The following is a 12693-nucleotide window of genomic DNA, read 5'->3' on the forward strand; positions in this document are numbered from 1 at the left end:
ATTATATTAGCAGCAGAATGAAAGATTAATTGGAGCAGGAAAGACAAAGGAGATAGAGAGACCAATTAGTTGGATAGTATAATAGTACAGAGAAACAGACAAGAGCTTGAAATGGAGTGGTGGCCATGGGAGTGGAAAAGAGGGAGATGGTATGAGAAATGTTCTGAAAGTATAATCAACAAAACTTGGCAACTTATGTGACAAGGGAAGGAAGAAGCAGGAGTCAAAGACAATACCAAGGTATTCAATCAGTGTAACTAAAAGCAGAGTGATAACAACAACTAAAACAGCAAATTTGAGAGCAGAAATAGTTTTAGGAAGGAAGATGAATTTTGTTTTAGACAAACTGAATTTGGGATGAGGGAGAGACATCCAAGTGAAAAATATCCATCGGGCAAATGGAAATGCAGGAACAAAGTACAAAGGAAAGATTAGAGGTGAATTTACGTATTTGTAAGTCAGCAACATAAGAAGGGAAAATTTGATTCACCAGGATAAAGGATATCACAGAAGAAACTGTAAAGAGAGGAGGATAATACACTGGGAGATACCCAAACTTAGGAGGTTGGAGAAGGATAAGGAAAAAGTGGATAAGAGAGGATAAGAAGTATAAGAAAATACCTTGAAAGTGAAGTCAGATAGTAGGAAGTCCAAGAGAAATCATATTACTCAATTCAAGGGAGGGGAGAGGATTTAGAAGAGGGGATAATTAATGGTGTCACATGCTACAGAAAGACCAAGAAGCATAAGGTCTAAGACAAGATCTTTGAACTTAGCAGTTATTAAACCACTGATGGACTTTCATAGAGCAGTGTCAATAGAGTGGCAAGGTTGGAAGTGAAATTGCAAGGGAAAGAGAAGGGAGTGAGTGATATAGTGGAAAGAATGAATTAAAATGACTCTAGGATTTTGTCAGGAAAGGGAGGAGAAATACAGAATGACCAATGTGAGTGGATGGTAGGATTAAAGGAAGATTTTTAAGGATATGAGACAGCTAAACATGTTTGTAATCAAAAGAAAATGAAACAATATATAAATAGAAATGGAAGTTAAAAAAGAGAGAAATGGAATAAATAAAAGGGCAAACTCCTGAAGAAGGTAGAAGTAGATGAGATAAAGGGGAAAAATGGAGAGTTTATCATTGATGAGGAAAAGGGTCATCTTATGCTTTAAGATTAAAAAAGGAATGGATGGTTAAGATATAGAAGGTTTTTAAAATGTAAAGAAGAGAGATTGAGTGAGAAGAAAGAGTTCATGAAAGATAGCCCTAATCTCTTTAGTAAAAAAAAAATAAAAAAGAGCCCCAGTACTGAAACACAGGTGGTTGGTGGTTTGGGTTGTGGACTTGAAGGGACAAGCCTCAAAAATCTTCTATAGGGATTATTGCAGAGAATGTATAAGTGATGAAAGAAAAGATAGCTACTGTCAGTAAGTTCTCACTTGCACATGAATTTGTAGTGGACCCAGTATATGTGGTTTTGTGACTTCCTCCATCAGGCTTCCAGTGGGAGTGGAGTAGATAAATAATAAGTGTGGCCCAAGAATATGCCAGATAAGAAATGCAGAATGACAAAGAAGCAACAGATGTGATTCAAGTATTGAAAGTAATGCCACATTTAACTAGGTTAAATGATGACTCAAGACTGTAAAGGGAAGCCACAGAAAGAGCTAATAGGGGGAATAGGGATAGATTAAGAGTTGATAGGCTATGGGAATGATGAAGGGCTAGTTCAGAAGGAATGAAGGGGTGGGAGAAGTAGAAAGACAGGAGATTGCAAACAAATACATTTGGAATATAGAAATATGTCTAATGGCTGCTAAATGAGTACTTTTAGGATACTAGTAGCCTATGTATTATCAATGGACATTCTATCTCTTCAAAAAAAAAAGGAAGTGAAAGAGAAAAAAATTCATTTTAGAAAAGTTCATAAGAAGCACTGGATTTCTAGACATAAGCCTTTGTTTTCAGTTCACTAAAGATCTTTGACAATTACCTTTTTAATTCATATAATATTTAAAAATACAAGGCTCCAATTGATGGATGGATTTAATGGTGAATGAAAAAAAAGTATAGCTGTGCTTTTTTCCACATTGTCTATTTATTCTGAGCAAACACTCCTCTGTTCTTTAGCTTGAGCAGAGCTGTCTTCACCTCTTTGTTCCTCAGTGTGTATACCAGGGGATTCAGCACTGGTGTGAGCACAGTGTAGAAAACAGTCACAATTCTATCCACAGCACCTTTGGAGCCTGGTCTCAGATAAATAAAGACACATGGCCCAAAGAAACAGAGGACCACAATGCAGTGGGAAGCACAGGTCTGGAAGGCTTTTTGTCTGCCCTTTGCTGTGTGGATCTTTAGGATGGCATGGACAATGGACATATAGGAAAGGAAAATCAGGAAAAAACAACCAGAGGCCACCACCCCAATGTTGACAAAGATCACCATCTCATTGACGGAGGTGTCTGCACAGGCCAATTTGAGAATGGGGGGTGCATCACAGAAATAATGTTGGATCTGGTTGGGGCCACAGTAGGGCAAGCGGAAGGTCAAGATTGTCTGGACAGCAGAGTGCACTAAACCACTGAGCCATGTACTTCCAGTTAAAAGAGCACAAGTTTTCCCACTCATCATAGTGACATAGTGCAAGGGATGAGTGATGGCCAGGTAGCGGTCATAGGACATGACTGTGTAGAGAAAACACTCTGTGCTCCCCAGACCATGGAAAAAATAGAGTTGAGCCACACAACTACCAAATGAGATGGCCCCACCATCTGGGGAGAGGAGACTCATGAGTATCTTGGGCACAGTGACAGAGGAGAACCACATGTCAATGAAGGAGAGGTTGGCCAGGAAGTAGTACATGGGAGTACGGAGGTAGGAATCTACCCTGATCACCAGCAGGATGAGGAGGTTCCCCACAAGAGTGAACACATAGATCACTAAGAAAATTACAAATAGGACAATATCTAGTTCTGGTGCATGGGGAATTCCCATGAGGATGAATGTAGTCACAAAGCTCTGATTCTCCTTTTCCATTCAGGCAGTGGACCTCTTTCTTAAAGGAAAAGAAAGAAACTATATTCACAAAGAATTCACACCACATAGAACAAAACATTTGAACTTTATGGATGCCAAAGTGAACAGATTCCCCACACAAGAAGGTTATCAGTGTTGGATGAAGGATGGTGGCACCTTCATAGCCATATATATTTACAGCTGGATAAGGAAAGCAAAATGAATCTTATCTTTTCTATCATGCTTGATAGACTAACAACTGAAAGACAGTAGTACCAAATAAAGTATGTTTAATACTGGGTATAGGTGGGGGTGGAGCACACACTTCCAAGGGCCACAAAATCAGAGGCAATTTCTAGTTGCCTTCTCCTTCAATATCCCACACTTGGCAGTGAAATGTCTCACTGTCATTGCAGTACACTTTTACCTCTTTCACTCTCTATACTTGGTGTCCCTGTTGTCAGGGAATATTTGTCAGCCATGTCATGTTGTGGCTTCCCACACTGCCTCACAAGCAGTACCACAGATCTAGCATGTCTTGAATGTAGAATCAACTCAGTCCAATCAAGATCAAATTAGAGCCACACAGAATGTCCCATTTGGAAGGGCCAACCGAGGCCACCCAGTCCACCTCTCTCACCTTACAGAGGGAACACTTCAAGTCAGAGAAGGATCTTCTTTCTTAAGGTCCCACTGGAAATTAATCATAGAGCTGGGACCAGAAACCAGAACTCTCAGCCCAGGCACTCCTATGCTCTTTCTGTCTAGCAAACAACTAGACTGGTTGACTACTAAATCAATGCTCACTTTCTCAGTTCAGCATTTGTTTCCTAAATTATCCTGCCTGAGATGAAAGAAATAGACCTGAGCAACATATAACAGCTCTATTTTTGCAGACAAGTCAGAGGCCACTCAGATGTCCAGGAAAAAAATAGGATTACTTAAATAGGAAGCAAGGGGAACAGTCTATATATGGATCTCTCAGGTATGAAGTTGTACTCTGAACTGCTAAACAGAGAACACAACTGAAAATAGGTCATCAATATGAGGAATCAGAATTTGAAACCAGCATTTTCTTGTTGCTGACATGTCTGTTACTAATACAGTATGAATAATAAACAGAGGTTTCTCCCAGAAAAGTGAGTTAAGCTTCATTGCTGGGGAATAATAATACTCCCTTACATTGCCATAGTGATTTACAGTTTGCAAAGCACTGTCTTAGTCCTTGGCTTCATTTGATCTCTACAATTATCTCAGAAGGCAGCGCTGATATTGTCATCCTCACTTTAAAAATAAGGAAACTGAGTCACAGAAAAGTTAAAGATATAGCTAAAAAGTTGGAGTATGCAGGATGTGGACCCATACCTTCTGACTATAAGTTCAATGCTCTGTCAACTATACTTTGCCAAAAAAATAGGCAAATCAGGAAAAACAGGAGAAAAGACTAACCTAGTTGCATGGGTGAACCTATCAGAGAGAACAAATATATTCCATCTGGGATGTTTGTTTTCTAATCCTGTAGGACCCATTCTCATTTCTGACTTTCCTGAAAAAATCATGGAAGATCCCATGAAACACAGCCCAGAGTAGTCTGACAACTGGAATGAAGGAGGAATTTCCTACAACTTAAACTTATCATATGTGTTTGAGTGTGTGCACATGTACACATGTAAATGTGTGTGTTTGGAAATCACTATCTTATCTGTATGGAATACAACATCCTCAAATAGAAATGGAAGCTCTATTAAAGCTGGGACTATTGTTCATTTTTGTGAACATAAAAATGTCCCTTGTGCCCAGAAAAGATCCATGCATTTAGTAGGTATGCAATAAATATCTCTCCAATTAATTGAATGTGATTTGGTCCCCTATTAACAATGACCTATTGACCCAAGGACATCAAGATAACTAATAATAAAAAAATAATAAATTCTTCATATCTTAGCTAGAAAAGAAAAGAATGCTTAGAAAACAGATCTTCTAATAAGTACTGGGAACTTACCTCTTTCTGATTTGAATTGTCTAGACTTTTCTAGAGTCTTCACTACTTATAGGCCTGGAAAAAATACTAGACCACATGGCATTGTTCAAAGAGAAAACACACACAATTCCAGTGCAAGAAAAAGGTCACTCATTGTTAAAGCAAGATTGAACAAGGAGAGGAAGGAGAGGAAATAGGCCTGAAGAGAAAGAATAAGAACTTAAATTGCTGTACAGGCCCTGGGGAAAGGGATTGCACTCTGGATCCCAGAGCTCCCTGCTCAACAGGAGAACAAAAGGCAAAACAACTGAGAATTTGTTTTCAAATGTGAATATGGATCTGTTCTTCATGTAACATCTTATACTTCCATATACACATGTTATTTTATGTGAGAACCTGACAAGAATGAGTCACGTTATCTCTTAATCTCTGAAACCTGGAGGTCTAGAAGCATTTTAGGAGATTTTTCTGAAATTGATTTTAAAGTATTTCTTAAATGAATTGAAAAGTAGCAAATATCATCCTCATCCCTGAGGGCATTCTTTATTCCCTCTTGTGATTCTAAATGCTTTTTCCTGATCTCTACTTAATCTACTGAAGATTATTTGTAACTCATTCACCAGGGATTCCAATTTAATTCAATGATTCTAACCTGTGGGTGGAGTGGTAAGATATAGATTTATTGCTAGGTATTAATTCATAAATAAGCAAACACTTTTTGTATGAACAGAATAAATGTTACACACACGTACATGACTTTTCAAATTTAACAAATTATGTTAATAATGAAATGGAAATTCATTTAAAAGTGTATCTGAATTCTTTTTATCATTATTAATTTTCTCTATCAATTTACATTGAGGTAGAAAAAAGTGCTTGAGGCAGATGGAGCAAGCAGGACATTAGATAGGAGATAAGATCCAGGATGTGACCAGCCAGAAAAATGATCAAAGAAGACTACACATTTAAGGCCCCTCTGCGTGCTTTCACAAAGCAACCTCAATTCCAGAACAATTCTCCCCGTCCCCTTTCCTGTTCTCTTTGCTTATAACCTCTGGTCTACCTGATATCCCAGGCATTTTAGAGCCATGCTTGCTCCTCCCATTCTCTTATCCCCTTCCCCGTATTGCATAAAATTGTATTTAAACCATACCTTTGACCTGGCTAACTGCATTTGCCTCCTGCAGGAAGCAGAAGTCCACACTTCTTCCTTAGGGGAGCAGGGCCTGTGGCCTATGCTCTGCCTCCCACATGGAGTATGGGCTCTACCTCACAGGGAACAGGCTCACTTGGGTGCATCACCCCAATAAATGCCTTTCTTTTACTTGAAGACTATCCAAGCGAATTTTTTCAGGACACTACGACCCACATATCTACTCCTCATCATTTCAGGTAGCACCCCAACACTCTTTAGACCACCCTGAACTCATCACCAATGGCTATAGAAAAGGTCAAAGTAACTTCTTTCACATCTGAACCTGCTCTCCCAACTCTTGAACAATAGGACAACTAATATGAAAGGGGTTTCATTTTTTTAAACATTATATAATCATAGATTTAGAGAAGAAAGAGATCTTTAAGATTATGTGGTCCAACTTTCTTATTTTACAGATTGGAAAACTGAGGCTCTATAGTCACATAGCTAATGTGTAAAGCAGGATGCAAACCCAGTTCTTTATGCATTAGCTTTTAAAATAGAGCCAACTTGGAATAGGCTGGATATTGCTGGTTTTATTCCTTTCTGGAACATACCCCTTTACTCTCCATTTTGATCATGAGAGAACTGTAACTAGATGGTTTTCCAAACTGGTTCAATTCAATTCAATTCAAAACATTTATTAAGTTCTTATGTGCCAGGCACTGTGGTAAGTGCTAAGGTTACAAATAAGAAAAGGAGACAGTCCTTTCTCTCATGGAGCTTACAATTTATTGGGGGAAGAGAGAGTATTGGAGAGATATTGAAGAGATGGAAATCTACAAGCCTTGGCAACAACTTGTATATGAGAAATGAGAAATATGAGTGATAGTGAGGAATCCAGGATGACTCAGAGGACTAAACTGCTGGTGTGCCTTCTATAGTAAGAGGGCAGGCAGGAGTACGGGAGGTTTTAGGGGAAAGATAATAAGTTATTGACATATTTTGATGCCTGACCAAATATGACCCTATCCCCAAGTCACTTGGATCAAGACAGATGAACCATGAATTGCCTATTTTGAGAGATGGCTGAGACACTTTGATGGAAGCCAATCCCTAGAGAAGCCATCATCCAAAGATGATTGACAGGAAAAAATAAGGGAGTGGAAGAACTAAAATTAAAATAGATTTTAAGAGAAAGAAAATTAAATTAAGACCATAAGCATAAGCTGATAAATGATAAGGGAAGCTATTAATGACAGAAGAGAATATTGTTTCCCAATGAGATAAAAAGTTCAGGCATTTTTGAATAAATACTGTAACACAAAGGAAATGATTCAACACCTGATGAGGCAGCAGACACTATAGATTCCCAAGAAAGCATGGAATCACAGCATGATGTTCCTGAATGGTTTGAAAGAGAAACACATCAATAACCATCTAATAAATCATGTTTCCCACATTATAACAGAGAAGTGGAATAGAGGTACAGAAGATTGTTCAAGAAAAGACACTCTGCCCAATGGAAAGGGGGGATAAAAAACCACCTGAGGCCAATAATTTTCCCCTAGAGTATATTCTTGGCAAAGATCCAGGCTAAGTGTCCACAAACTCTAAGAAGGAGGCTGTCAGCCTTGAGGTTGGTGTGGAGTCTATGAATGCTGAGGAAAATGAGTAAAAAGCCACTCAGAACCCCCAAATTCTAAGGAAGAAAGCCTAGGTTAAAACAGTTCACAAGCATTAAGTTTATAGACAAGTTTACAAAAGCAGGTGAAAGAATAAGCATGTGTTATTAGATGTTAGACAAAAGGAAATATATAAATATGTACATATATACATGTAGATTTCTTAGTAGAAAATATAAATACATGTTGAATTGATTTTTACCTATTTTGTCATTAGGTTTTCTTTTTTTCACTGTCTGGTTATATAAAAATGATCCTTCTTCCCTAATGAAATGGGAGACTGGCCAATAAATCCAATCCTTATTGGCTTCCATGATGCTCAGCTAATTCAAATCACACATGAACTTTGGAGTACATGCATGTACATTCTAAAACTGGTTTTATTCTATCAATGACATGGTGAAAAAGAACCTCTTTTATTGATTATGTAGCTAGAACTGGGGAAAGAAATTCAAGAAGTGTTACTCATCTAGAACCTTGCCCTTTTATTTGCTGACTTCTCCTTGCCTAATGGCTAACAGAAGGGGAAACACACTTGAATGGGAGCTCAAGCTGATGGTATTTGAGAAAGATATAACCAACCCTTTGGGAGGAGCCTAGACCTTTAAGAGGAGACATAGCCAACCACTCTCTTAGAAAATGAAGCTCAAATATTGACAACACTGGATTAAATGGCTATTCTTTGTGCCCATAGCAATGTCCCTAGGTGGGTAACTCTTTAAATTTTTCCTAGCAATTTACAAATTTATCTGAATTAATTTCAGTAATTTACTCCTTCAAATCCTTATTTGCCATTTGTATGAAGGTAAATTTGAATGTAGTAGAAATAACGTTAGGGTATGAGGAGCCTGGGCTTGGAGGCAGTACAGTACATGGAGGAACAAAAGAGTTTCAATGGGGATGGTGAAAAGAAATTAAATAATTCTTCACCTTCTTCATAATTTTTGCCTAGGACAGCCATACCTCTAAGTCCAAGGCATACATTTTCTCTCTCACTCTCTGTCTCTCTGTCTCTCTGTTTCTCTGTCTCTCTCTCTGTTTCTCTCTCTGTCTCTCTCACACACACACACACACGAGTATGTACACATATGTACAAACATATGTATGTGTATTTGTGAGTATACATAAATGTATACTTATATATATACATATACACATATCCATATATGTGTATATATACATAGATATACATATATGTATAAAACTGATTCCAGGATTCTCTAATTTAATCTATTATGGAAACATGAAAAACAGGAGTGGAAAGGAAACTTAGAAATCAATTAGTCTACATCTTCCATACAAATCTTACAGATGATAAAAATGAGGTCTGTACAGGAAAACCCAAGGCCACAGAGTGGATTGGTAGCAAAAATTTAGATACCAGAAGTATTTCCACTACCCCATGACACAAATAAGCCATTCATAAAAAAAACCTAAAAATACATTTTATTGAAAAAAATAGTCCATTTCCAGATCTTACTTAATTTGCACAAATTTTCCTTGACCTTTTAGTTTAAGCAGAGCTGTTTTTACTTCTTTATTTCTCAATGTGTACACCATGGGATTCAGCAGGGGTGTGATCACTGTTTGAAAAATGGCCACAACCCTATCCACAGCATGCATGGAGCCAGGTCTTAGATAAACAATGAGACCAGGCACAAAGAAACAGAGGACCACAATGCAATGGGAAGCACAGGTCTGGAAGGCTTTGTGTCTGCCCTCTGCTGTGCGGATCTTCAAAATAGCTCGAACAATGGACACATAGGAAAGAAAAATCAGGAAGCAGCAACCAGAGGCCACTATGCCAATGTTCACAAATATCACCATCTCATTGACTGAGGTGTTTGCACAGGCCAATTTGAGAATGGGGGGGTGCATCACAGAAATAATGCTGGATCTTGTTGGGGCCACAGTAGGGCAGGCGGAAGGTCAGGGCAGTCTGGGCTGCTGAATGGATAGCACCACTGAGCCATGTGCCTCCAGCTAGAAGGGCACAGGTTTTACCACTCATCACGGTAACATAGTGCAGGGGATAAGTGATGGCCAGGTAGCGGTCATAGGACATGACTGTGTAGAGAAAACACTCAGTGCTCCCCAGAATGTGGAAAGAATAGAGCTGGGCCACACAACTGTGAAAGGAGATAGCACCACCATCTGAGGAAAGAAGGCCCATGAGTATCTTGGGCACAGTGACAGTGGAGAACCACATATCAATGAAGGAAAGATTGGCCAGGAAGTAGTACATGGGAGTATGGAGGTAAGAGTATACTTTAATCACCAGCAAGATAAAGAGATTCCCCACCAGAGTTAGTGCATAGATCACTAAGAAAATACCAAATAAGGCAGTGTTTAGTTCTGGTGCATGGGGAATCCCCATAAGGATGAATGTGGTCACAAAACTTTGATTATCCCTTTCCATTCAGACAGTAGATTCCTTCCCTAAAAAAGAATAAATTAATCGATTAATTAACAAGCATTTATAAGTACCCAAGGCACTGTGTTAGGAACTCGGGACAGGACCATACACATCCACACATTTATGACCTTGAGGAACTTACATTCTATTAGGAAAAACAATATTTACATGGAACCTAAATATAAACTATATAGAAATTGCCCAATTGCAAAAGTATACATTACACATAGGGTAATGTATTTGCTCTTTACCTGTTCATGTATACTAAAGCTACAAAAGCTTCAATGTGGGGAAAGTGATATTAGAAAGCAAATGACTTCAGAGAAACTTGGGAAGACTTTGATGAACTAATAAGCTCCATAGCAGAAGTGAGTTGAACCAGCAGAATAACATATAAATATAATGGAAATTTAATAGTGGGCTTGAATTAGAGTATATACCTATAGAGGTCATCTGCAGGAGCATGTGCTGTTTCCAGTCAACCATATGGGAACTTTAGGTGCTTCTATATGTGACAAGACTAAAGGGTGTGCAGTTTGCAAGTGCTTTCTAGAGCTACAAATGTTGATGATTTAGTGAAATTTTAAAATGGAGTAAGTTCAAACTCAGGGATTTCGTCCTTTCTGGCTTCTATTTTGAGTCGCTCATTACCAGAGTTGGGTGTGGAGTAGTTTGTAGTATCCTCCACCCTGACTCCCAAGAGACAATAAGCACATGATATCTAAAGCTTTAGTCCTGTCTAGTCAACCCGAGTCTGTGTTTTATGCTGTATCTTCTATGGTTTATTTTTTTTTCCCTGATTTTAAGAGGACAAGTAGTTATCCAGAGAGCAGGAGTTGTCTCAATAGCGGACAGCCAAGGTGAAAGGAAAAACTCCCAATCTGCAATCCTGCAAACTCTTCTTTATTCTAAAGAGGCTTAAGTATGCATCTCCTAAGAGAGTATCATAGTAGTTTTAAGGTACTTTTTTAAGGATCTTTTTTAAGTTGTTTTGTCAATGCACACAGTGAGTCTTTTGTGTTATAATTTCTTTTGTGTGAAGGAAATAAATATCTGTCCCATAATTAATTTATATTGTACACTGAGTACCTTGTTAATCTCCATTGGGGGAAGCTCTAATATGATCCAAATATTTATCTTTAAATAATTTTTTCCTGGAAACGCAAGGCAGGGATTTGAGAAATTAAAGCATGTGAGAAAAAGCAGCCTAACTCCTCACATTAGAGATCAGGATGCCCCAGGAATAAACCTAGGTGGACCACAAGCCTCGTTTCACTTAGAGAGATGGAAGTGTACCGTGCTGTAGCCCCTTAGGACTAGCAGTAGTTCTTTAAGGTTAGATAAGGGAAAATAATTCTAAATGATTAAAGATTGCTGATCAATTCCACTGTCAATAGTTACTTCCTTCAGAAGATCAATGACAAGTTTTCCTTTCTGAGCTTACTGGCCCAATCCCTCCTCGTAGTGGTGAGTTAAGTTTCTACATGGGTGGATGTTACTACTTTCTGAGTCCTATGGAGAAACCTGAGGGTTGCTAGTCTACTAATACTAGCTCACAAGCCCCCATTGGTGTGCATCCAATTAACAATAAGTAAGGAGAGTTTGTTCCTTAGCAAAGCCTAGCAAAAGCAGTAGTTTTAAAGTATTTCCCTAAAAGCCCATGTTCAAATCTTCTCAAATGCAAAGAAAGTCTAAGGGAAGAGAAAGTAGACACATATTTAAGATACAGTGTAGTGGAGTAAAAGGGAAAGAAACACATGTGGCTCAAACAATTCACAATTTTGGAACTGTAGGGACTCACTGCCCTTTCTTTCTCATGAAATGTTCTTATTATGGTGATAAATGTCATTCTGTTGGTCAGCGGCACTCAATCCTCTAAGGGCATGACTTCTTCCTCCGGATGGGTCAATTTCCTGATGGATTAGATTAAGCTGCAAGTGCAGCTGCTGCATTAGCTTCCTACGGGGTTTGATTGCTGCTGGATATGACCAGGAAGGTTGCTTTGAAATGGGGCAAGTTTTGCTGACTAGTTTCAAGCAGGTCATTCCATCACTTGGTTCCTTCTACCAAGCTGGGATAGGAGGGTAACTCCAGTTACTGCTCTTCTCAAGGTGTGGTGTCTCTGCTGTATCAATTGATCCACTGGACTCCCTTGCTTTTCAATGGACAGCTGCAATTTTTCCCAGTTTTAACTAGTGATACTGTGCTTCATCTGGAGTGCTTCAGTTGGGCTAACTGGCCCAACTGCTCTTCATAGTGGCAGATTGAATCCCCAGAGGGGTGAATGTTACTATTTTCAGGGTCCCATGTAGAATCCTGAGAGTGGTTAGCCACCTAACACAAGCTCACAAGCCCTCACTGTGTGTTCTTTGAACTAAAGTAATCCTCTTAGCTTAGGATCAGCAGAAGCCAATTTTCCCCTTGACTTTCTCAGAGGCTCTGCTCTTAGGTTGTTTGCCA

General features: G+C 38.8%; 1 protein-coding gene and 1 pseudogene across 1 annotated transcript; both read right to left on the minus strand.

Moving 5' to 3' along the window:
• Nucleotides 1-2095: 2095 nt before the first annotated feature.
• LOC114022998 (olfactory receptor 10G9-like) lies at nt 2096-3037 on the minus strand. The gene has a single exon (XM_027835470.1). It carries the CDS (start codon nt 3035-3037, stop codon nt 2096-2098), a length of 942 nt encoding a protein of 313 aa, XP_027691271.1.
• A 6256-nt stretch (nt 3038-9293) lies between these two features.
• On the minus strand, nt 9294-10236 carry LOC114023004 (annotated as a pseudogene).
• Between the last annotated feature and the right edge of the window lie 2457 nt (nt 10237-12693).

Source organism: Vombatus ursinus, unplaced genomic scaffold (assembly GCF_900497805.2).
Source record: "Vombatus ursinus unplaced genomic scaffold, bare-nosed wombat genome assembly UNPS02014816.1, whole genome shotgun sequence".
In the NCBI taxonomy this organism is placed as follows: domain Eukaryota; kingdom Metazoa; phylum Chordata; class Mammalia; order Diprotodontia; family Vombatidae; genus Vombatus; species Vombatus ursinus.

What these genes read in the sequence shown, in the direction of transcription:
- LOC114022998 (XM_027835470.1), bottom strand. Translation starts at nt 3,037, where the DNA reads ATGGAAAAGGAGAATCAGAGCTTTGTGACTACATTCATCCTCATGGGA.